Genomic DNA, 27520 nt, shown 5'->3' on the forward strand with positions numbered 1-27520 from the left:
GAAGTTCACTAAAACCTTCAAATCTTATTCAAAATAATGGCTAATCATGCAATTGTGGAACTGATGTTTTAACCCAATTCTAAGACTTTACATTTATCCCAATGAATCTCATCTTAATAGACTCTATACTGCCAAGTCCTTTTGGATCCTGTTACCCCTGTATTAGCTATACCAAGCAAATTAGATAAATATGCCAATTCTACATTTATTCAAGTCACCGATAAGAATATTAAACCTCATAAGGACCAAGGACAAACTCCTTAGGTACTCCAATGGAGATGTTCTGCCATGTTGACATTAACTCATTTACAACTACTTTCTGAATCTAGCAATCCAATCAGTTCTGGACTTTTCTAAATGAATTATCTAATGCAGTGATCTCCAAATTTGAGACCATGGAATGACTCCAGGTAAAATGGGGGGGGGGAGGGGGCTTTTTAACTCAATGAGCGTGTGAAGACAGATCATATCTCACCCTTAAAGTCAATCAAGGGTTTGTCTCCAATACAACTACACCATTCTTTTCAATAATTGTCCACTCTGTACTTTCTCCTTCACCTACAGGCTTTCTATGGATTTACTAGGTAATGGACTTTTAAAGTAGGAAGGGTATAGGTTAATTTGACCTAGCTACTTTCAGCAAGTGCCCAAGCAAATTTCTACCCTCCCACCCCACCCCAGATGCCCCCGGATCACAGAGTGGCAAGCTCCACACTGTGGCACAGTTGCTAATACTTCAATCCCATCACACTGTTTTCATTTTTCAATGAGAATAGATAGCACAGAATGAACAAATGTAGATGGGTACCAATTCTATCATTACCTTCCCCCTCCCCCCCAAAAAAACAACTCCCTTCTGGAATTTCCTATTTCCTTAGAGAAAATTACCATCTTTCCAATACCCAGGTACTCAATGTGCTCCTTATTCCTGACTCTTCTCTCAACTAAAACTGCTCTTTTCAAAGCTACAAATCTCCTAACTGCCAAATAATACCTTTTCTCAATCTCTATATTACCTGGCCTCTGAGCAGCATGTATCCACTCTCTCCTCATGGATACTTCCTGTCTCTTCACTACTCTTTTGGTCTTCCTACCTTGTCCGCCCACTTCGTCCCTGTTACTGCACGGTCATCCATATTGTGTCCCCTAACCACAATTGAACCCCAAGTCTCTGTCCTGAGTCTTCTAACTATAAACTCTCTCCCTTGCTTACTTCATCAGCTCTCAAGTCATTGACAGGTTTAATTGTGATCTCAATACTGGTAATTCCAGACCTATATATCTAGCCCTAATCTTTCTCCTGAATTCCAGTCCCACATCACAAACTGCCTAATGAACATTTCACACTGGACATGGAAGGGGATTGATAAAGCCTTTATTAAAGCTCCTACTATGTGCCAGGCATTGTGCTAAGTTTTTTACAAAGAGTATCTCATTTGATCTTGACAACAACTGTGGGAAGAAGGTGCTTTATTTATCTCCATTTTACAGATGAGAAAACTAAGGCAGCTGTCAGTCAAGTGACTTGCCCAGTGTCACCCAGCTAGCATGTATCTGAATCAAGATTTGAATTTAGGTCTTCCTGACTCTATTTATGTCTAGTGTTCAAATTCAACAAGCTCAAAAAAGAACTCACTACTTATCTCTCCTCCCAAATACCACGCTTCCAAACTTCCCTGCTATCGATGAGCATACCAGCATCTTTCTAATCAACCAGGTTTGCAGCCTTTTACCCTAGAGTCCTCATCTTCTTTCAGTGCATAAATCTAATCAGCTGCCAAATCTTGTCATTTCTACCTGCCCAATAGCTTTCATATACCTCCTCTCTACTCACAAAGCTGCCACCCCACTTCAGGGCTTCTTTACCTCTCACCTGCACTATGGTAAAAGCCTCCTAATTGGTCTTCTTGATTCAAGCTGCTCTTCACTCCAATCTCATCCTTCACACAGCTGCCGAAGTGATTTTCCTAAAGCATAAATCTAATCATGTAATCTCCTGACAATACATTTCAACAATTATATCATCTTATTTGTTCCAACTTCAGTTTTCTTTAAGCTTCATAATGTATCATACCACATGCAAACAATTATAAATAAGTACACATATAAAGGTGCTGTTTAAAAAAACTTTCTACTGACATACACACAAAGTTTAGAGACCACTGACCTCATCCACATCTATCTTCTCCAGAAAAACAGTATGAGCTACTTTATCAATGCTTTGCTAAAAATCTAGGTCAACTATCTCCATAGGATTTCCATGTCTACTAATTTAATAATCTTGTTAAAAAAAAACAAATGAGGTTAGTCTAGTTTGACCATTTCTTAACAAAGCCAGAGTGGCTTCCTTTTCTAAATGTTTGCCAACCATCTTTTTAATGTTATGTTCTAGAATATTCTCTAGAATCAAAGCCTAACTTTAGCTGATAGTTTACAGACTCTGTTTCTCTCTCTCTCTCTCTCTCTCTCTCTCTCTCTCTCTCTCTCTCTCTCTCTCTCTCTCTCTCTCTTTTAAACATTGAGGCATATGTCCTTCTCCACTCTCACATCAGCTCCCCCATTTTCTATGACCTTTCAGCTATCACTATCAGTAGCTCAGGGCTTTCAGTCCCTGAGGCTATGGTTCCCCTGGGCCAGGTGATGGCAAGGGCAGTTAGATGCTCTTATTATCTCCCCTTTCTCATCTTCGGTATCATTCCCTATTAGTAATCTTTGTTCAGTTACTTACAGGAGAAAAGTAATTCTCCTTGGCAAAAAAAACAGAAGCAAGAACAGAGCAGTTCAGCTTTCTCTTTACTATTGGCAATCATCAGGCCATGGATCCCCCAAAGCTCCTCTCTAGTCTGATCCTTTCATAAGCCAGCCTTAAAAACCCTTTTGTGTTGTCTTTAACATCAGCTCCTGCTGAGATTCTAGCACTGCTGACACAGCATTTACGGGTCACATTCTTAAGACTCGTTTTCTTTTACCTGCTTTGGCTCCACCCTCAGAACATTTTTTAAAAATCCAAATTGGTTGGTAAATTCCCTGTGTATCTGCATCAGTCTTGCCAGAAAATTTCCATTGTTCCTCCTTATTAGAGTCCAGTACAATTTATGAAACATCAAGAATGCCTCTTTCATCATTAATTCGACTCTATCACTTTGTCTTAGATTGGTTTTGTGACCTACGAGGGCACAGACCCTTACACATGTATCCAAAACCACACAATGAGAGGTCGCCCAGCAAGGTGGATAGAAAGCAGGCCTCAGAACCAGCAAGGTGTGGGTTCAAATCCCATCTCTAGCACTTATTGGTTATATGACTATGGTCAAATCACATAACCTCAGGGTGCTTCATGGAAGTTACAAAGAAGTAAATTCTCTAAGGTTTGAAGTCACAACATAAACTGGCAACAGGAGTTTTCTCAACTGGAAGGTTGAGAAGGTTCATTATCAATGAAATGAATTTATCATTATCATTAACAATGATGAAATGAAATTATCAAAGGAATGAAAGATCCTAGAGGTTCCCACTCTACATAATGAAGAGAAACCATCCCATGTTATTAAATAAGTCACAGTTCTATGACAAGAATTCTCAATAGCTTAATACTGCATTCCACTTTGAATCACTGAAACAAATTATCTCAGAACAAATCAGCAGTCTTTCTACCAGGTAGAAAGCTGGTTAACAAAATTCAGCTACCAATAGAAACAAAAATCCACACTTCCCAAACCGACCCCATTCTCCAAAAACTTTGTTGCCATAAATATAAAAATTTACTAATGAGGAAGCATTTAAAGTTAAAGTAGGAAATCTGGATTGTTAATAGTACAACCTTTATGAGACTGGAATATAAGGATGCTACCAAAAGCCAAATGAAATTAGAAGTAGACAAGTTAAAGATATAAAGGAAACCAGAATGTGCAAACACAAGTCCCGAGCTGTTCTTCTCTAGGGGACCATTTAAAACCAAGGTGGCTGTTCTCAGTGGGCACATGACTTCTAAATCCATGGGCAAATCAAACTGTGACCTCCAAGACCCTAGAACAGAATCAGGTCCCCGAAACTAAGTCAGAGCATTTTAACTCAGCTCTAACTGCACATGTAAACAGGCTAAATGACAACACTATCAACAGTGTCACAATCAATAAGGGTACAATTATAAGGAGCTAAACCAAATGCTTTACAGTAACCCATTAGAGCACAGGCCCACTCTTTTTAAGCAGTAAAGAACACAAAGTAATGGCAGCAAGCTTCCAGGATCCAGATAATTAAACAGAAAAACACAAACAAACCAGGTATGAAAAGAACTAGGGTCATGCAACAATCTTCCAGCTAACTAAGCGTGCTAACTATGATCTGAGTAGTAGGAAAATAAGTAAATGGAGGATATCAAAATTCAAAGACCTAAGACTTAAAGAAACTCAGAAAAATCCCAGGCACTGACAACCTTTAAGTTTAAAATAGACAAATATGTCAAAATGGTCTTCTGTGAAAGGGCAGCATTCAAATTCAAGCTAGCCCCATGTTTGCTAGAAGATGAGACTATTGCTATTAAAATCTAATTTTTAAAAATCTGCCAAGTCTGCAAGCAAATGAGGCATGTTAAGTTCATAGTCTTCACACAAGGCATAGAGCACTGGAGTCAGGAAGACCAGAGTACACATGTGACCCCAGGCAAGTCACTTCACCACTGTCTGCCTCAGTATCATCTCTAAAATGGGGATAATAACAGCCCCCCCCCCACAGTTGTGAGGATAAAATGAGATGTTTCAATGCTCTGTAAACCTTACAGAACTATAAAATGCTAATTAGTATTATTATTATCTTTATCTAGAATTCCTGAAGAATATAATTTAAATTAATGACTTCTTCAGTCTTCATTTTGGGGCACAGACAAACAAGACTTAAAATCCTTAAGTATCAGTAATCCGATCATTCAAGAAGACACTCCCTTCACTGAGAAAGGGAGCACCTAGAACTCATCCCTCACACCTCCAGTTTCTCCTAGGCCCTGGCACCCTGAAGGGTCTTATCAAAGAGGAACACTGAGGGTGGTGGTGGTTCTGATGAGGGCTGGAAGGGGGGTGATGAGACCCCCACAAAGACCAGGGTACCAGAGGCAGGTCATCTGGAGAAGAATTCATGGACTCAAGCATTGTTGAGGTCAAGGTAAAGATTTGTCTCGCTTTTCAGCGGGCAAAAGTTCTTAGGGAACCTGCAACCTTAGAGGGGTACAGGGAAAGTTTATATAGGATATTCTATAGTTTCAGTTGTGTCAAATATACTAACTAAGGTGTTTTGGGGTGGGATTAGGGAGTGGTTAAGGAGTAGTAAGTTCTTAAAGGAATATGCACTTTTGGTATCTACTGGGCAGGTATTTTACCCAAAATTCATCAGAAAATAGCCCAAGGCGGGGCTACCTGGAGGTGTAGTTTTAGGCCTGAAATGTCACTAAGTCAACTAGCAGTCAGGGCTGGCTCAGAAATTCCAGGGCTGGGGAGAAACTGCCTGTGATAGTATTTTGTGGAGAGGGAGAAATGTGATTTTTTTTAAGAGAAATGAGTTTAGAATTGGGGCCCAAGCACATGCACCCAAGCATCCCATCAGTTCCAGTAGGCTAGCTTATCAGCACTCACTAGGCTGCCAGTTTCAGAGCCTGCAATGAGCATAATTACAGGTCCTCCAAGTGAAGTCATTATTAATAAAATCTTAATTAGCTAGATTATCAATTATTTACAAATGAAGTGTAAGGGTTACAGTTTAAATCACTTTTCCTAAATCCTTACAACCAGCCAATGGAAATGGAATGTTTTGTTAGACAAGATAAATGTAAGGGAGTATAGGTATATCTAAGTCTAGGATACATAAGACAGCTCAGTGAGTAGTAAATGTCGTTATGACCCAATACACAGCTGGCTCAAACTAATGAGTTCTATGGGTGTAACTGGCTACCATAGCAGGTAGGGAGATAATGGTTCTTGGTATGGCAGGTTGTGTCCTTGGGCTGGGGAGAAACTGCCTGTGATAGTATTTTGTGGAGAGGGAGAAATGTGATTTTTTTAAAGAGAAATGAGTTTAGAATTGGGGCCCAAGCACATGCACCCAAGCATCCCATCAGTTCCAGTAGGCTAGCTTATCAGCATTCACTCACTAGGCTGCCAGTTTCAGAGCCTGCAATGGCTGTCCCTACCAACACAGGGTCTGCTGACTGATACCAGTTCCTCAGCAGACTTCATAACATAGCCCTAAAAACCAAGTAAATCATCTCCTGCACTCTGAAACAAAAGCAGTGATTGGTAAGTCAATGAGACTAACACATCTCAAGTCAATGTTTCACATCTTTTGAACTTTTTTAAAGCCACTGGATGGAGAATGAAACCTACTGATCTTTTGAGGGTCAATATGCTGTTAGGCATTTATAAGCTATGTGACCCTGGCCAAGACCATTTACCTTTATACCCCACCTATAAAACGGAGATAACACGACTTCCTTGTTGTGAGGATCACATGAGATCATATTTTAAAAGCTCTTGGCAAACACTAAAGGACTATATAGAAATGCTAGCTCTCTCACCTCTCCTGATTTCTTTTCTAATATATGCCATTTTAAAAGGGCATAAATATTGTTAATTTGCACGGGCACACTACAAATACAAAATTTGTTTTAACTGGGGAAAAAAAAAAAGAACTCAGTAATCACAGGATTTAATGTAGAATTTAAACTCCAAGGACAGACAACAGGGAACACAAGCCAGAAAGGGTCCCATATGTATCAAATTTACATACACTCTAGTTTTGCTTCCTACTAACTAGAGAGATTTATTTAGGCAAAGGTGGTAAAGTGTCTTAAGGTTTAAAGGTATAAAACAATTGCTGCCTCTTGAAGAGTCTCAACAATTTTTGTTCGGTGGGTTGGAAAAGGGCTTTCTCAGTAGTTTAATAACAGACATTTCTACAGTGATTTAGGATTTGTGAAGCAATATTTACACACATACACACACATACATATACACATACATACATACACACACACACACACCCTATCTGCTCACATATATACATACACACGTCTCCTTTGAGTCTTACAAATTATCTTTTGATATTTGTACCACAAGCATGATTTTTGGATGAAGAACTGAGGCTCTAGGAGGTTTTAGCGACTTTCCTAAGAGAACATGGCTACTAAGTACCTTCAGTACTTCAAAGAAGAATGACTTCATGTATGTACTTAACTCTTTCCATTAATGCAAATCTCATCCTCTCCACACCTTAGTAAACCGTCTTCATGAACTGCGATTGCTGAAAATGTCCATCACCTTTTGGATGCAGAGCCTCTGCGGCCTTGACAACAAACTCAGGGTTCTGGCCCAGCCACATCATCTGCTCTAGCATCACATCCTTCAATTACCCAAGCTCACCTACACAGGAAGCTGGGGCATTACTGGAATTGGGCTTGAGCACAAAGACTTCATCAGGAATACTACAAAAATACAAAGGTTGTTGAGATCTATTCAGTATTCCTTGAAATAGCTGTTCTGGGAGGTGGGTTTTTTTTCCCAATAAATTCTCAACATTATTCTCTTCTCAAAAGTTATGCTTATATCAAAAACAAACACAAAAGCCCACTTCTCTGTAGAATCTAAATTCTACAGGTTCAGTGAAGTACCTCCAAGTGCCTTTCCCTTTCCAGCATGGACTCTGAAATACAGTCTACCTTAGGCACTAGTGTTGACACAAAAACATTTGTTAAATAAGAAACTTATTCAAATTCTACTTCATCTTGGCTGCCCTTTAAAAGAGATGTGCTGGTTTCATAGCCAGTGTCTGAAATCACACAGTATTGACACCCTGATGAATCTATGATTTTACTGATGAAGACAAGATTTTTCTACTTCTTCCCAGAGATACCAAATGAGCATAATTACAGGTCCTCCAAGTGAAGTCATTATTAATAAAATCTTAATTAGCTAGATTATCAATTATTTACAAATGAAGTGTAAGGGTTACAGTTTAAATCACTTTTCCTAAATCCTTACAACCAGCCAATGGAAAAATGAGAATTTTCTACTTCCCTACTTCAATTCAGAGAAAATATTCATTAAAACAAGCCATTATTACAATAGTACATTTCCAATAAGTATATCAAGTCTTATTTTATCCTCTTAGATAATCAAATTTATGTATAATTATGTACCTCACACAAATTACTATCACAGCCTTGAAGTATAATTTGTCCTTTGCAAATTACCCAGTGTTAACTTTATGCATGTTCAGAAATTTCTGAATTAAAAATAAACCAAAATAATCCAATTCATAAACCTAAAAGGTAAATGCAGTAAAAAAAACACCAACCTAAACTGTCAAGAGTTATATGTTCAAGAGAATCCAAACGATTCTCATTATTGTTCAACAATTTCCAAATATATCTTCTCACAGAATCTTCACAAGCTCAAATTATGAGGCTCAAGATAAAAATTCCTATGTCCTTAAAGCAACTCTATCTTAACTGGCAAAAAAGCCTTCAATAAGAGCCAGCAAGTATCATCTTTACCAATCACCTCATAATGCTATAGAAATTAGGTTACGGCAACACAGGCTCTTTAGTATTAAAGGACGTTTTTCATCCCTTCACATGAAGAGAAACTTCCAAATGCAAAGAGAGATCTAGTGTCTGAAGCCTCTTTCATCAGAAATTATTTAAAGAAGGAAGGAGAACAGGAAAACCGGATTATTTTTAAGAGAATACAAAAACTGATTTTTAAACTAAAAACAAAACAAAAAGACCTGTGCACTGCAGGACATCAAAAGGAATATCATCTTGTTGAAAAAGGCTGGTCAAATGCTGAAATCAGATCCATACACAAGAGCCATATCTAATTTAAGAAATGGTGTAAGCTTAACAGTGTAACAAAATGGAGCGCTTGGGTTTTTACTTAAAGAAACTGAAACCTGAACCTAAAAACTTTAACCCAAAACAAGATTTTAATGCAGATTCAAACATACCTTGGGAAGAAGTATCTAAATCTATTTAAATGAGTATCTAAAGTGTGTCATTTAAATCTAAATGCTTTTATACATAAGTCCACGTTGTTCCTCTTAATTCGGAAGAGAAATATGTTTCCACTCCCAAAATATTAATTTATTTGTAGAGTCAAATGCAGTAGTCAAGTAATACTCTAGCACCAATTAAAAATAACTATTTGCATCGATGCTTTTTTACCTCACTGAGGTGGGCACTTCCCTGAGGGCTACAGACTATAGCACAGCCACGGGTCTCCTCATCCTCTTCATTCCTTGGTTAAATCCTCTGTAAGAGATCCGTCCAACACGCTGGGTGCTCTTCCTCAGATCTCTCCTTTCGTAAGGATACCAATAGAGCACAAAGGCTGCCTACCCGTTAAACTTCACACCCCACACGTGACTAGCTCCTTCCTTTTCAGGTTGTACAGCTCTCAGATATCTTTTGACATTCCACCTGATGTACAATTCTTCCACAGTAACATTATACAGCTTGTTTATTGCCCACCATGAATTTCTCCAATGTCACTCACTGGCCCATAATTTAATCCTTCAGAGATAATGGTATTGCAAGATTCCCAATCATATGGCATCACTCAAGGACAGTATATGAAAGATTAGCATAATAATCCCAAATATTTTCAGAAATCAGGTCTGCTTTGTGAAACTGCTTGGAATTCATCAAAAACTACAGATGCTCTTACTGTGGATCCCCAAGTCAGTCAGAGTGATGCTCTAGTCTCCACCAAACAGTGTAAAGTCAGATAAGGGATGAAGACAGTAATATTGCAGTTCTAAAAGTTAAACTAATCCAGTCTAGTGCACTAATAATTTTTAAATCAATTAATGCTAATACAGTGTCACAACAACTAGACAGAATAAGTTATATTTACACTGATTGTTTGCCAGCTTAACAAAGAAACTGGGAAAAGAATATGTTCCATTTTATAGCCCTAAACTTACTAATAACAAGCTTTAGAACAATCAATTTGACACAGAAGAGGGATATTCTCTATAAATCCAAAAATATTTAGTGTTCTGCTATTGGGCTTTCTCCCAGAAAAACAAGTAAATTTTATCCTAAAGTTGAAAAGTTCAATGGCAAATCTAGTCTAACCTTATAAGAGCAAAGTCTACTCAACCACCTAAATGGCAAAATTTCCTAAATACTAATTTTATTTCCTACAGAAGTCATGAATTTTTAATTGATGTTCAATAGATAATCCATTTAATGTAATTTGGGGCAACTTACAAGGTACAATAGGCTTTGAAATAACCTCTTTAAGGAAGGTAATAATTTTAAATGCAATAAAAGCCTTCTTTTTTTAATCAGCTCTTCAGTTTCACTGATAGGCTAGAAAACATGTCAATACAAAAGACAAGCCAGTAGGTGAATAAAACTGAGCTAAACCCCTTGGGGACAAGGGCTGTTACAGTCTTGTTTTGTCTTTCCAGCACATCCAGCAGTGGGGCCCATACAAAAGCAGAGTGGGACATCTCCTGTCAATGCTGAAGGAACCTCAGAGATAAGTTATATGCTACTGGCCTTCAAGGAGCTTCCACTCTAGGACAGAAATGGGCACATGAACAAAAATAACTGTAACATGAAGTAAAAGAAAAGTGCATGCACTGAGAGGCAGCATGCTAGAGGTTGGATGAGAACTGGGTCAGAACCCTGGCTTAGCGTTCTCAGTTGAGGAGAATCACATTCCTTGTCCAGGCCTAAATGTGCCCAACTGTATAATCAGAAGTCAAGACAGGCCTTGACTTCTCTTAGGTAAAGTACCCCCTCTGCAAATCTGGTGAAGCCTAAAGATGCTTTCTCAGATTTGTTTTAAATGCATAAAAGAAAATACAAAGGAATGAAAAGAAAATCAATTACACTGAAACAGTTATCAAAATATTGCACAAACAAGTTCCTGGGTCACAGGTGAAGAACCCTTGCACTAGAGGATCTCTAAAGCGTCTTCTAGCCCTATACATATTCCCCTAATTGCTAGGAAAGTTCCAAAGAGCAAGCCAACTTGTAGCTAGAGGTTTCAGAGTCCTAAAGCTCCTCACTGCAGATTTCAGGATATCCATAAGCAACAACATCCTGAATCTCTGGCATAAGCCAACAACATCTTACACTCCCATCAACATTGCACTCTTTAGTTGCCTCTGGATTTGTACATGTTACTTAAAAGGGATTTTCTTTAAAAATGGCTTTTATCATTTTTCTGATGAAAAAACTGAGCAAACTATTCAATCTATAGTTAATTGTGGCTTTAAGGAGAGAATAACAGTAATTCAAATATATTCAGTAAATTTCTATTCATAATATTCTAATAGGAACTACCTATTCTCTTCCTTAAATCTTTTCAGAATGGCCTCTCTAGGCTTTCCACTAACTGTGGAAATCAAAGGATTTAAAATGTCTAGTAAGTTTAGTGAGCAGCTTAGGTGATACAGTAGGCAGAGCATCATGCCTGGAAGAAAGACTTGAGGTCAAATGCAGCCTCAGACACTCAACTGTATGACTCTGAGCAAGTCACTTAATCCTGTTTGCCTCAGTTTCCTCATCTGTAAAATGAATTAAAGAAGGAAATGGCAAACCATTCCAGTATCTTTGCCAAGAAAACCCCAAACTGAACATGACTGAAACTGAACAGCAACAAAAGGGTATGGAAAGCAGTCCATCACTGCAACTAGTTTGCAGATTTACCTAACACTTCACACAACTTCTGTAGTATAAAAGCAAAAACAGAAATGTCCTATCGCTTCACTCAAAGTCAAATTGTATAGAATGTTTGAAGAAAGATCCATCTTGAAAGTTCAAATTCAGCTACACCACAGACACAAAGGAAACTTGTGCAAGATTAAAAAACTCCAATATTTATCAAAGGGCTAAGGGAGGCACAAATGAAAGCTTACAGAATTTGTAGAGTACACAAGGCTCTCCCATTAAACACATACTTCATAAGGAATTTGTGAACCCCATAAAATTCCTAATAATACAAGAATTATAATTAAATGGAGATTACTCAACATACATCACACACATCCCACTATAAAGAGAGCACATGATGTTATTGTGCAATAACTGTTTCAACAGAAGACTTTGCATTGCCTTTGAGTTTAGGAGTCTTTCATTTCTTAATACCTTCATTAGGAAACGCAGAGAGCAATAAAACTTTTCTCTGTATAGAAGGAAAATGGTTAGACTACATTTGTAAAAATTTCCATTTTTAAATTCTTAATCTCCTAAATTCTGAATCTCCCTCTAACTCAGAGGTTCTTACCCTAAGGTCTAACTTCTTATTTTTGTTTTTTTTTAAGTAAACGTATTTCAATGCAAATTGTTTCCCTTTGCAATCCTATGTGTTTTATTTTACACATTTAAAAACCTAACTCTGAGGAGGGATCCCCTAGGCTCCATCAAACTACCCAAGGGGTCCATGACACACAAAAAAAGTTAAGAAACTCTGCTCTAACTATATTAATGCCCTGCCTTTACAATCAATAATAAGGCTTATAAACATTTCACCTTTATCAAAAAAAAAAAATAATTTTATTTAAAGGATTACCAATTAAAGCAACATTATTTTTATTGAACTAAAAGTTGATCTGGAAGTTTAATGACTCCAAAATGATAATTAGCTTCAACTAAAGCATTTAAGTCTTGTGAGTAGCAAGTAATTAATACAGGATTGATGGATTAGACTAAACATTCAATTTTCACTAAAGACATACTATGGTCTAAACATCTGTATTTAAGTCTAAAGTCTAAAAATTCAACTTATTAAAAATCACAGAACATACATAGATTCCTAAAGTTATTTTTATATGTCTGAAAGAGTAAATAAATTGTTTTAATATGAAATTGTCCTTTGAAATAAAAGTTCTAAAATTAATTTTTGATATTAAGTTTCATGCTTTACATGAAGTTTAATAAGGTCTCCTTGTTTAAAGAAAAAATTTTAGTATGAGCTAAAGTTACAGGCCACATTTTATCTCAGAACACTGTATATCAATAGTATCCAAAGACTATATAGTATAACACTGAAAGCATTCGACTGATTAATTTTATTTGGAGAATTCCAACCTCATTCAAGAGATTTTGAAATATTATAAAATGCTCTTCTATCAAAGTACAGGATACCATTAAGGGTCAACCAATCGGCTAAAAAAAAAAAAAGTCAACTGAGAACTGAAAAAGGAGCGATTCCCTGGATATTTTTTCTAAAATTGCCTTGCTTTTGTATGAAATGCCTATACAGAATATCACCAGCATTCATAAAGAAAAAAAAATCTTCAGAGATATAAGAAGCTTTCTTAAGACTTTCAAAAGTTAGCTGTTGTTTCTTTGGCAAAAAAAGTACCACATGAGTAATAGGCCTTTCTGCAAAGGGTTACAAAGTAAACTCCAATTTTCATCTGTTACAATCGAAACAAAGTTAGGATGATCAAAAGAGCCAAAAAAGGATTAATCTATTTTCAGCTGGCCTAAAGCTTCATCTTTTTTTTTACATCACACTTAAATTTTGTGCAACTATTAGTCTTCTAAATAACCTAAATGTTTATTCCTCTTTACTCATTTGAATGGCATCAAGATATAGATATATAGATATAGAATGGCATTAATACACAGATATGTATGTACAATATAGACACAGATATACGTGTACAATAAACAGCGATGATTATTTCAAATTTTAAAAGTAACTGTTATCACTATAAAATGAGCTTTTAAAAAAATGTGACCATTACTCCTGCTGGCAATAGTAATTCCCTCAAAGGAACTCGAATTCTTGGGTTCTAAGAACTGCCTTCATATACTGAAAGGCTATGCTTTAATTTCAGCTAGCTGCTGAATTCCCCAAGGGTTAGTCTTTGCAGTAATCCGGCAACAGGAATGATTAAGAGTCACAGGTTACCTAGCTTCTTCAACCTAGGAGAGGAACTACTGAATCATTGTTGTTGCCAAACCAGTTGGGCAGCTTGCGTCCTGTCAAATGGCGATTTCTAAAGCCGGCTGAGAAGTGCCAGGTCTACTACTGTTTCCTTCAAGAATCTCCCAAAGCTCAAGCACCTGGCCCTTAGGATCCAATGACCCCAACTTCTGGGCCCAACATTCATTCCTCTGCCTTCCCCCCACCCCCAAATCATCAACTTCACAATCAGCATTCTTCCGTTCCTACACACGACGGCTCAGAGGTAACTACCTCCCAGAGGCTGCTCCTGGAGGTACCCACCCGAGCAGTGGGAGGCCACCCAGGGATGAGCAGGCTCCACCTACGCTCCCTCCTCCCCCAGGTCCCACACCCTCTTCCTTCAGCAATCTTTTTTCCTACAGCAGACTTTTTTATCTTCCAATTTCCACGAAAGCGGAGACCTTTAAACCTCTGCCTTTACTGACCCAGCGTTCTTACTGCCATCCTCTCCCTCCTCATCTCGGACTCCGGGCTCCCTTCAAGTTCTGCTAAAACCCCCCCTTTATTACGAGGAGCATGTCTCGACTCCCCCCCCCCCCTTTAAGCTAGTGCCCTCCCTCTGCTAATTACTCCAATTTACAGTCTCGATCTCGTCTATACACCGCGTTCTGCTAGTGCAAGGATGCTCGCACCGGCCCCGGCCCCCTCCCCATTAGACGGCGGGCAGCGTCTTTTGCACGGGAGCTGGACGGCACACAGTAGGCGCTTAATCCAAGTAGAGCTAGCATCCCTCCCCCACTCCCACAGGCCCAGAGAGGACGGCAACCCCGGGCATCAAGTAGCAGAGGGCGAGGATTAAAGGGCTGCGGGGGCCGGGCCGTGCAGGAGTGCTGGGGCCCCCACCCGCATTCAGCAGGCGCCTACTGAGTACTGGGCGCCGGGGCCTGGCGTGTGTCCGCCCCTCCCCCTCCCCCGGGGGGGGGGCGCTCACCGCGATGACATTGACGAAGGTGGTCTTGCCCGAGTACTGCAGCCCCACCAACGTCAGCTCCATCTCCTCCTTCCAGAAGAGCGAGCGGAACCAGTCCAGGAGCCGGGAGATGAGCGCCAGCATGATGGCGGGGGCGGGCAGCTTCCACGCGAGCGACACGGACCCCCCACGCCAACGGCTCGGCCGGCCCCGGGGAGCGACGCCGACGGGGACACACACAGCGAGACGCGCAGAGGCGGCGGCGGCGGCGGCCGGAGCCAGGAAGCCGAGAGAGCGGTCATATGACTCGGCCTCCCCTCCACGCCCCGCCGGCCTGCACGCACGGAGAGAGCGGCACGCCTGCGCCCGAGCGCCTGCCTCGGAGCCCACAGCGCCCCCTGCCGGACAGCCCCGTCCCGGGAGGCCCGAAAGCCGTTCTGCGGGTCCGTCCCGCCCCACGGAGAGAGTCCTAGCGCGAGCTCCTGTCAATCATCCCATCCTAACTCTCCCAGGGAGAGCGGTCGCTCGCTTGGTTCCTGCCCCGCTCCCTTTTGTTGTGTTTTTGTGTTTGTCCTTCGCTCTCGAAGAGGACCGTGACATCCAGATGATGACGTGACTTGCAGTTGACTTAAGCTGATGGAGGAGGAGAAGGCAGCGGAGGTCCAGACAGCAAAACCGCCCAGGACTGTTCCTGCGGCCAGCGTCCCAGGCCGGCCGCTTAAGTAACTTTGGAGACATTGTTGCAAATTGCATTCCTGCCTAGCGGCACCGGTGGGTGTGGCCAGGGTGACTAGGAATATTTGTTACAATGTTTTCTTTTTCGATTTTTTTCCTGGACGAGCTGGGGAATGGGGGGGGGGGGGGCGTGGAGAAGGGAAGACAAAGGAAAGAAAAAAATATGTATTTAACTGAAAAAAAATAAAGTGCCCCCAAGTAATTCCTTGTTCATAAAAGATATTATGGAGAAATGGAATTTTAAAAAGACCATCAAAGAAATGAAAAAACAACAATACGGTGCTTTTCCCCACAGCACTTTCTTAGTATTAAAAAAAAAGGCTAGTATTTATAGAGTTCATTAAGGTTCCCGAAGTTATGCTATTTGTTATTTGCAGTTGTAAATTGTATTATTAATCATTTGCAAAGTTATTTGATATACTATTTGTTTGCAAAGTTGTATCGTTTGTTATTTATGAAGTTATGTATTATATTTGTATATATTATATGTAATATATAGTATATTAATATTAAATAAAATAATAATATATTATTTATAAATTATATATTATTTGCATAATTATGTTATGTACTATTTCATTTAGTTCTCACAGCCATCCATTATGTGCCATTATGATCCACATCTTGCAGATGAGGAAACTGAGGTTGAAAGAGATTAAGTGATTTGCCCAAAGTCGCTCACACAGCTAATAAGTGTCTAAGTCAGGATTTAAATCGAGTCTTCTTGAGCCCAAGCTCTATCCACTATACCTCCTAGCTGCCACTAAAATGTACCGGACTGGATGTTACCCTGGTTTTAAATGATAGGGCTATATACCTCTCCCTCCTACCTACCAGCAAGGTAATTATGGGAGAATCATATAAATTCACAAAACTTCAGTTTCCTTGTAAAAATGGGGAATGATTGTGTTTGTACTGAGAATTAGCAAAGCATAGTGAGTAGAGGACAAGTCTTCATGTAAGGACCTGAGGTCCTGTCCTGCCTTTTGAAAAATCCTGACTACATGTAACCATTTCCTAGACAACTCTCTAAGATGCTTGATTACAAAAAAATTGCAGATTTGTACCAAGGGAAGGAGTTTCCACACCAGGAGTATGAAACTGATAAAATCACAGGTCTGGACTCCACACTTCAGCCTTTCTCCTCCCCACCCACTCAAAAAAAAACCAAAAAAACAATTCCAACCCCTCCAAAATAGCACTCTCAGCTTCATAGGGTTGTTATCTTGAAAATGCTTTGAAAACTTTAAAGAGCTATGGCAACAACATGTGATTGATCTTGTCAAGATATGTGGAGACACCCTGCTTCCCAAGGCCAAGGCCCAGTGAGCAGGCTGTGCCCTGAGCTTGGCATAACAACAATCTTTTATACTAGGGATGATCTCACCCTCTGTCAACTTTGACCAACACCAGGTGTTCACTGAGGGATTTATGATTTTCATGTAAATCAGTAACTGTTTAGATTTGTTGGAGCTTCCCCCTATTTCCTAGGGACCTGAGAGCCAGAAGCCAGTGACATGCTGCAATCTGAAGCCTTCCATCACATCTGCTAACATGCTCACAATCCTTATTTCTTGTAACTGCCAAGTGAACTGAAGCAGATACTGCATTCCTATTTCTGCCATGCTAACTCTGGTTTTGTACCCCACTGAATGACCTCAAGGCTCATCAAGCCTTGAGGCAATCAACTTGGGAACTCTTTCCAAAAGCCTGTTGGGAGAATTTTACTCAAGACCTAAGAATGATTGTGTTGTAGTCCAGACCCTTTGTGGTTTTCATGTATATAAGCCCTACCCCTGCCCCAGCAAGTTAAGCTTTCCTTCTTAGGAAGGTGGACTTATGCTTGCAAGCATTTTCCTCACTCTGAAATTAATTAAACTTCCATTTGATCCCTGACTCTCCTGTCCTTATCCTGCTTTGCTCAGCCCCAACCACTCACCGTTTAGAGATAGGCTCCAGTTTGGTTGAGATTAATTTGTGTCAGAAGTGGGACTGGATGGAATCAGGCCAAGAGGACTTTCTGGTACCAACGGGAGTTGACTAGGTGCCTCCAGAGATTTCTCCAGAGTTTGACTTCCTCCCCCCGCCCCCACCTCATCTGCCACCTTTGTTCCTGCTCCAATCCTCTGGGCTCAAGTTTTGATTGAATTCACCTTTCTTTGTGAGAAAAACTTCAAGGCCCCTCCTGTGTCCCCATTTGTTTCAGGTCTCTCTGGCCTCTCTGCATGCCTTTGTAAAATTAGGGCCTCTCTGTGTGTCTATAAAATTGCAACTTTGTGTCTAACTGCATGCAGTGGGGGAGGGGGGGAACTTGTATGCCTCTACTGAACCAGTTCTGTTTGTATCTGTCTTGTCATTTTGTCTGTGCCTGTGTCTCTGTGTTTGTAAAATGTTTGTGTTGGGAGCTAGATTCTGTTACCTTGAAAGATTTAAAATGCAGCCAGCCAGAAAAACTAATAAGGGCTGTAGCCAGGGAGTTTAGAACATTGGGAGAAATGAATGAATTTTCATATTTGAAGTAAAAATTCCAGTAAGCAGGACTAGCCTCCCACTTTAAGCTTTCTGAGGGAGATTAGGTTATAACAAAAGAGAAAGAGAAAAAAAAAACTGTCACTTTTTTTTCTGTTATTTCAACATTGGTCAAGTTGGAATCACAGAAATAAAGTCAGACAAAGTTGTGGAACTGCTAAAAAAAAAAAGATCTTGATAGATTCAGGAGTTTAGAAATTAATCATATTAAGATTGCAGGGGAGAACTCCTGAGACTTTGGGGTAATTCCAGGAACTCACTCCCTTCTGAAATATCTTAGTAAATTTTGAGGTACCACTCTATAGAATTTGTTTTAAGGAAAATGAGAATCAGTTTTACATATAGTTTGTCTTTCCTTCAGGAAAAGTACAAGGCACAAAGTACCAAGGCTTTGCCCTTGTTCCTAAAAGAAAGGAACAAGACAGAATGAAACAGTGTATGGAAAGACCATGCAAACTTTAAAGGGCTTTATAATTGTTGTAATTGTTGGTATTATTGCATGTACTCCAAAGGTAGTACATGGGAAGAGTTCTAGTTTCAGAGTCATGGGACTCCCAGAGCAGTTAGGTGGTGAAGTGGATACAGTACCAACTCTGAAGTCAGGAGGACCTGAGTTCAAATCCAACCTCAGATACTTGCTGGCTGTGTGACCCTGAGCAAATCATTTAACTCCACTTGCCTTCCCCCCCAAAGAAAATTTTGTTTTTAACTCCTGGCTTGATTTCTGTGAGACATTAGGAAAGTCACCCAACCTATCTAGGCCCAAGTTTCCACATGTGTAAGACAAAGGGATTGGAACTAAACAATTTATGAAGTACCTTTTCTAAATCTATCCTATCATTCATTCAATTCAACACCCCTATACTAACTACACAGATATAAGCAGGTGCTTCCCTCTAGGAATTTATATTCTACTAAGGGAAATGAATTCTTAATTAATGCTAGAATCCTGGTTCTTTTTTTTCTTAAAGGAGATGACTAATTATGAATTATTGATCAATCAGTAAAAGTTCATCAAAGTATCCACTGCTGAATTTATTAACTAAACATAGGTGTTAATGTTAGACGTTAGAATATACCTAGTTGAATCCCATCATTTTATAGATAAAAAGCTGAAGGCCAGAGTAGTAAATGAATTTGTCCAAAGTCACACAGGAAATGAGTATTAGAGCTGGAATTTGAAATTAAGGTCTCAGATTCCAGGGCTCTTTCCACTACCATCTGCTGCAATTTTAACATATATTGATTATATTATCAATATAGTATATATTGAGTATAATATCACAGAATTTCCTGTTGGAAGCAGAAGTGTGCTGGTAAATGTTTAACAACTGGCTCTCTTGGGAATAAAATACAACCAGGACACACTTTTAAGTTGAATCTGCTTTATCAACATTTTCTCCATCACTTTCTTAAGTCTGGACAACCAACAAAACAATAAATCAAGCCCTGATTTATAGTATTTGCCATTTCAGGGGTATAAATGCTCATATTGAATATTTAACAATGGGCTCATGAGAACTAGCTCCAGTACACTGCTGTGTGTAAAGGGTCTTGATGGCCCACGCAGCCCACAAAGCCCATACTGATAAAGAAATCTATTACAATATACAGGAAAGGCCTCCAGTAAGAGGAGCCTTATCAGCTCCCAAGGTGACCCATTCCACTTTGGGCCTTTATTTGTTGTTAGGAAGTTTTTCTTGACATCAAACCCTTTGCTGCATTCAGTCTTGCTCATCCACCCTTGCTCTTGGTCCTTGGTCCCCCAACCATATGAAATCTTCAGTGTGTTCAGCACTTCCCTAGGCACTAGGGAACTACCAAACATTCACCAGTAAATCTGTTTCCTTTTAGCCCTTCTTAAAAGAAATAAAAGGGGTGGGAGGAGAGGGGGGAGACTGCAACAATCCTGTATGTGTGGTTAATTATGTATGAGAGTGTTACATATTAATATGTATTAATAGGTTATAAATAAAAGTGCCTTGGTAAAAATCCTACTCAGATATTTTATTGAGATTGGGAGGTGCTCTGGGTTCTGTACTAGCCCAGGTTCTGGGCTCTAGCTTACTGGAAAGGCTGCTAACACCTACCTAACTAGATGATGAGGCTATGGTCCTGGCCTGACATAGTGGGAGATGTGGTGAGTTTGGGGCCAAAAGGACTTGGGCACAAATCTAGGGCTGGCAACTTATTATTATGTAATGGGGGGGGGAGTGGGTGTAGGTGCAAAGCTCCTGGGAGAGTGTCTGAGAAATGGCTGAGGTGCTTTCTCCAAGAGTCATGATGATGAGATGTAAAGTAAGTCCCTTGTAGAGCATGTGTAGAGATTCTATAACTGGTTGTGTTCAGCCAACCACTTGATGGAGAGGAAGCTCTTTGACTGGCTGCAGAGGCATTCAAAAAGGTCTAGTAGCTTCAGTTGTTGTCTCTTGGGCCTCCTTTGTTTTGGGGAGATCCCAGTGACTCCTTCACTTACCACATCCAAAAAGAAAGTCTGCCTTCAGGGGAGAAGTGTTTAGCCTAGGTCTTTAATAAATGTTGATTGATTGGAGACCTCGAGGGCCTTCTCCTTTCTGAGGCATGTGGCCCCAGAAACAGGCTTCAGAACTTTGGCCTTCCTGTTTGGTTTTTTCCATGCTAGGTGAAGGGAGTATAGGCTCTACTATCTATGAAAAGACTAGAAAAAAAAAAACTAGACTAAAAAGACAAATCTTTTTTTTAAGGGGATTTTTTTCTGTGAAGTTTGGGTTCAGTAAAAGGACCACATGTGGCCTCAAGGCCGCAGGTTCCCCACCCCTGGACTAGAAGATGCCTGGACTTCCTGGAGATCCAGGATTCCCAATGCTCGGTGGAACAAGGAGCAACCTTTAGGAGTGACCCCAGACAGAGATGCCCCCTTTAGGCATGACCTTGATGGGACCAATGCTATGTAGGAACTGAGCTAAGGTAAGCCTATTTCCCTAGAGACCAATGTGTACAGGGGAGAGTTTGCCCAAGGTCTTAGAAGGGGAATGTTTGTACTTTAGTTCTTTGAAGCAGAGGAGATGTAAGTCAATCACTGTAAAACCTCTACATATGACTGAGGCACAAGGCACCAACTCCTGATAATTCTAGGGTATGGTTTATAGGGGTTCAAGTTGGTAACAGTAGAGAATAGAGAACCCTTGACTCCTTGGGCTACCTTAGAGTCCTGAAGGGTGGGATGTAGCAGTCATGGCTCTGGAAGAGAGGCACCTACACCTATGTGCCTGTGTGACCTTGGAAAAGTCATCAAGCTTATATCAATCTCAGTTTACTAGTCTATAAAATGAAAAGATTGAACTTGCCCTTCAAGCTCTGAATTCTATAATCCTGTGTCTCTGGCAGTGAGTACAAAAAGGAACCAGCAGGAAGACAGTACAATTAAGTAATGATCAACCTGGTTAACTGTAAAGAGGTTCAGGAGATTCATTATTTTAGCCATGGAGATTCAGACTTATAGACTACTTAGACTTACTATCCATACTAGTGCCATACTTAGAATGTTCACATGTGCCCATCATGAATGCCTTCTTCAAAAACAGATTCAGGGGGTGATGGACCTGGTGGGATTCTAATGACATCATGAAAAATGAAATTGAAATTGACTATGTCTTAACAAACAGATTAAAGACACAGCCATCATTTCAAAATCATCTGTGCGATCAAATCTTTGGCTGGTATGTTTAGATATCAAAGTAAAAGAAAGAATCACAACAATAAGAAATTGTTGGCAATTGTGGGAGCTCCAACTTGATCTGTTTAAACAAGCCCTCTGTATTTGCAGTGGCAAAAAGCTGGAAATCAGCTATGTGTTCAACAACTGGGGAATGGTAGAATAAATCATGGTTTCTGAATGTAATAAAAATATTATTGTTACCCTAAGAAAAAATGAATATGAAAAAATTCCAAGAAATGGGAAAATTTGTATGAATCTATTCAGAGGGAAGGCAGCAGATCCAAAAAGACATCTAAACTGATTATTACATCAACAAAGAAATATTAAAGATAAAAATTAGAATAAATATTATATTACAAACAAATAGTAAATGACAAAAGAAAGGAACTCTATGTGCGGATTAGGGCCAGCATTGGAGTCAATATGACCTGCCTTCAGGTGCTCCTCTGACACACGTTAACTGTCATTGGGCCGTGAGCTAGTCCCCGAAATACTCGTTGCACCAGGTGGACTCTCTAAGATTGTAAATTACAAATGCATTGATGGAGAAAGTTTCCTATACAGGTGAAATAAGAGGTACAGACCACAAAAATGGCAAGAGTGTGTTGTTTTCTGTCCAGCGGTCACAAGGAGTCTGTGGACATTCAGGAAGACTAGTACCTCTGGGGTGAGAGCTGCCAAGCCCTTTTCAGGGACACTTTCCACCTTTGGTGTCCATCTGGTCACCCAGTTCTCATTTCCCAGCTCTCTCTAGGCTATCTCCAAATTTTGACTTGTTTTCCACACTACCTACTAGAGTTCCCTTCAATTGCCAGGAGTTGATCATTGTTCCATCCAAAACCAACTTTCTGTCCTCCACACTTTTACCTCTTATAACTCCTGTCATTTTTAGGCTTCTGGAATTCTGCCTGGATCCTGCTTACAGGTTAGCACTCATTAACTGTAGACTGAATGGAGAAACTACAGGGTATAGGGGCTAAGGCTCTAGTCTGGGAGTCAGTGCAACTTGGGTTCAAATTCCAATTTGGACACATTGGCCATGTAACTCTAGGCAAGTCATTTAAACTCTCTGGGCCTCAGTTGCTTCATCTGTAAATTATAACTTGACAGATTCTAAGGTCCCTTCTGACTCTATTATCTTATAAATTAAATTAAGTCACCACTCTCCAGCATATGGCATTTTTCACTTTCCCCCATGAGAACAGCTCTCTAGCAGCTGGTCTGTGTGGAATAATTACTTTGGAATATGCCTATAGTTCTCAAACACCCCCAGAGTGTTTCCATTCCATGCTTTTGTCAGTCAAGTCCCAAAGCACTTGCCCTCCAACTCTGAGAGTCTCTAAGGAGTCTGGGAAGGTTCTTCTTGAGCTGCTCAAATGAGTACCTATCTTCAAAGTGACGTAAATCAGTACCTTCTGCCTCCTCTGTCTCCTAGAACTTGGATGGTGTAGTGTATCCTTCCCTTGTAATCAGTAGCCTACTCCCTTAGGTCTCAGAGTTTAGGGGAACACCCTCAAGCTCTCTTCATTTCTCCCTCCATCCCTAGACATCCCTTGGGACAGCTGGGCTGAGTTATTAAAATTACTGCAGAGCTGCTTCTCTGTAAAGAGGAAGGGAGGGGCAGAGACAATTGTTTCCAAAAAGAGCTGTGTTTGGGAGAGAAAAATTGTGTATTCCTTGTTACAGAAGCAACCTGAAAAATGAAAAGATGAGTCAGTTATGTAACTGGAGATAATCAATGCACATTCTGCATGATCCATTGGTATTCACAATAATGTAAAAAGATTTAGAAGAAGGCCCTGTCATCTGGGTGGATCCCTTGTGAAAGGTACATAGAAGTATCCATACTAGTGCCATTCAGGATGAAAATGCATGGATGGCTTCTGATTTGCATCCTTGGAGAAAACACTTCAATAAGATCACAGATCCATCAGGTTTTATATATATACATATGCAAATATGTACACATATGTGTATGTGTTTATACAGTATACATATATTTACCTAATGTATATACCAAGTATATATTGATTCCTACAAGAATCAGTAAATACATAAACATGCATTTGTTAAATAACTATCCCATGTTAGCGTTGTACTAAGCGCTAAGGATGCCAAAGCTAAACAGAATTATTCCTGCCTTCAAAGATCTTCCATTCTATTAGAGGAAACAATATATACACATATAAGTGTATTCGAGATGCATACAACATGAATATGAGGTAATTTCAGGGAGGAGGGAGGGGGGCACAAGGAGCTGGTAAGATCAAGGAAAGCATCATGCAGAAGGTGGTACCTGAGCTGAGATTTGAAATAAATAAGGGATTCTAAGAGAAGGGATGAAGGGTCTGCATGGGAGTAGGGGGAGGTGATGGGTGGGAGAGGGAGTGGACAAAGGTACATGCTGAATTCAAACATATATATGGAAGGTGTGTGTGCCTTAAATATAAGTATACCTTTTACAGGTTCTATAGATGAACAGTGAACCAGACCCAGAATTTAGTAGGGAGATGAGATTTGATTAGATTGTGTTTGAGAAGCTGGGCAGAGCAATCCACTCAGTGCTTGTAAATTACTTGCTATCATAAGAGTTCTTGTGCTTAACAGCAACATTTTCTTGATGATATTATGTGGCTCCAAATAGTGGACTGCTACAGTCTCACAAGAGTCAAGATCACCAGCAAATCAGTGGTGAGGGAGGGCATTTGTGGAGGGCATAAGTATACTGGAGCTGGCCACCAGGAGAGTTTCCCATCCAAGAAGAGCCTCGAAACATCAGCTATTCCTGTATCAACAACGAGACATTACAGCTGCCCAGCCAGACCAGTATTACATTAAGATCTTAAAAGAAACAGAGGAAGACCTCTAGCATGTTGTGTGTCGTCCATGGCAGATTTTTTGAAAAGTAACATGCTTTAGCAAAGTTTGGCTGACCATAAAGACGCTGGAAGCTACCATTCTTACCAGCTGGGGGAGAGAGGAAGTTAACTCGAGATGAGGACTGGGGAGGGGAGGGGGGAGGGGTGTCATGTACTAAGGGGACATTTGAGGGAAGAGAGGGGAGGGGAGGGGAGGGAGGGAAGGGGAGGGTGTTCCCTTCTTCAAAGCCATAAGACTCTAAGTAAACAAGAAGAGAAATGTGTGCCTTATTTTTAAAATCACAAACTGAATTGCTGAAAGAAAAATAGACAGAAGGAACAAGGAATTAGTTTCTTACTCCTCCCTGTCTTCTACTTAATTACATTACATTATTCTTCTAAAGAATGAATGTGATGGATTTAATATTATTTCTTAGAAACAACTGTGTTTGACTGTTGCTTGGTGTCCCTTGTTGGAGGCATGAGGGTGCAGTGGGACATGGGGGCCACACAGGAGAGGGTCACCGCTCAGTCCACTGTTAGAGAACTTTTGCTCTCTAAGTGTGGGGCATAAGAATGAGTCGCTTCCCTAACTAAGCAACCAAGGGCAGAATCAGTAGGAATACAAGTTGTTTTTAAAAAATAAATCTGCCCCATAGTATAGGAGCCTGATAGTAACCAAGGATTGTTGAAAGAATAAAAAGGCAGAGAAGAATAAAAAGGCAGAGAGAAGTCACAATCTATATTGCTGAAAGAAGTGTTCCCATAGTTGACATCATTCATTAATTTATCTAAATTCATTATTGTATCTAAATTAATGTATCAAGATCAAAGACCCAAATATCTTGGGAACAGGAGAGAGAAGAGGGAGGCAAGTTGGGAAGTATAGGCACCCATATTCCCCACAAACACCACAATAAAGTCTTCAGAATGTTCCACAACAGTGATAAAACAAACAAAAAAAGAATCCACTATCAATCCTTCCACTGTATCCAAAGCTGCACAAAAAATCTGTCAGAATCCTACAGAAGTCCAGAGCAGAGATGAAGCAGGGAAGAAGGAGGGCACAGTGCAAAGAAGCCTCATAGATAGGATGGTGACCCCAAAGTCCCCCAGAAGACAAACCCTGAGCAACACAGGGAATTCCCAAGGCTGCAGATGCAGCAGGAGATGGGCCCAGAACAGCATCTAGGCAGATAAACCTACCAAGTGTCCAGGAACAGGAGGGAGGTGGACCAAAGAAATATAATCCTTTGTGTTATCTCTGCATATGTCATAGATGTTTTCTTAAATTGCTGGCAAGGTTCTTGTTGAACTCTGAGCCAAACACCTGCAGAGACCAGGCACTTGATAATGCTTGGGGATTATGACAGTTGTGAGGTGGTGGGATGTGGGACAGAAGCCAGACACATAAGTGGCACTGGGCCCCCTACTTAAACCCTGGAGAAAGGACTGAGAGGTTACACTGTGCTTTGTTTAGGGAGCACCATAGTATATTAGAGCCTGAAGAGAATTTAGAGGTGCTGTTGGTATGTAATAGGTACTTTATAAATGCTTATTGGTTACATAATCTTGTCCGATTCCATGATTTTGCAGATGAGAAAACTGAAGCTGAGAAACTAAGGATCTAAGATGACTAACTCCTCCAGGTCATAGACTATTCCTATATATCCTAATCACCATGGTGCCCAACTTAAATGAGAACTTAATTAGTGCTATTTTTTATTGATTAGTGGGTTGATCGATTGAAACCTAGAAATCTTGGCTCTGGAGTCTCTGTTATATGAGCTCCCAGTTGGTTTGCCCTATCCAAGGTGATAATGGTTCTGGCTGAAGAACAAAGTATGTTTGACATATCCCATATGGTCTTACAGACATGATGTCATCCTAATGGCTTCTTAAAGGGCCAGCACATGTAGCTTTTTGCCATCATGACTCTGCAACTTGCTAAATGCTAAGGCGCCAAAATGTTTTATTATTCAGGTGGGTACTTTCTGAATTAGTGTCAACACCTAATTGACTATAGTTACTGTATCAACTAATCTTTCTGCAACCTAGACTCATGGCCCTTTGCCAGGAGTTGTTACACTTTTAAAAGAAAGTATGATATTTCAGAAAAATTAGGGGACAGCAAGAAACTTTGCAAGTGGCCAATACTTAAAAGGAGGGGGTGTTAAATGAATGAAATAATGATAGATTTAGAGGTTTATTTCTCTTATTTTCAATCTCTTCCTGTCTACTGACTCCTTCTCTAATGCCTACAAAAAGCCCATGTCTTCCTTGTCAAAATATTTTGGAGATACCCTGTTTCCTCAAGCTAAGCTATCAATGATCTCTTAGTTGCCAGACCCAGTGGCCTTTTCTCAATACTCATTCTTGACATCTCTGCAGCGTTGGACACTGTTGCTCTCTCTGTCCTCCTTGATGCTGTTTTCTCTCTAGGTTTTTCAGATACCACATTCTGCTTCTCCTATCTGATCATTTCCTCTCAGTTTCTTTTGTTAGATATTCATCCATATCACACCTTCTAATCATAGATGTCTCTCAGGCTTCTGTCCTGAGCCTTCTTCTCTTCTCCTTCTATATTGCTTCACTTGGGAATCTCATTAGCTCCCATGGGTTTAATTACCATCACTACGCTAATAATTCTCAAATCTACTTATGCTGATATAAACTGTCCGATGACTTCCAGTCTTACATCTCCAGCTACCTTTCAGACATCCCTACTGGATGTCCAGCAGACATGTTAAATGTAATATGTCAAAACCAGAACTAATAATTTTCCCCCTAAACCCTCCCCACCCAAACTTCC

At 40.1% G+C, this 27520-nt stretch overlaps 1 protein-coding gene across 1 annotated transcript in view; it reads right to left on the reverse strand.

Moving 5' to 3' along the window:
- The window catches only part of ARL8B (ARF like GTPase 8B), a 46341-nt gene extending 31054 nt beyond the window's left edge, over positions 1–15287 (reverse strand). The window contains exon 1 of the mRNA XM_072598612.1: positions 14911–15287. Within this exon, the coding sequence (XP_072454713.1) occupies positions 14911–15033 (123 nt within the window). The 5' untranslated portion in view covers positions 15034–15287. The remainder of the gene's footprint in view (positions 1–14910) is intronic.
- Positions 15288–27520: the final 12233 nt, after the last annotated feature.

This window comes from Notamacropus eugenii, chromosome 3, assembly GCF_028372415.1.
Source record: "Notamacropus eugenii isolate mMacEug1 chromosome 3, mMacEug1.pri_v2, whole genome shotgun sequence".
In the NCBI taxonomy this organism is placed as follows: Eukaryota; Metazoa; Chordata; class Mammalia; order Diprotodontia; family Macropodidae; genus Notamacropus; species Notamacropus eugenii.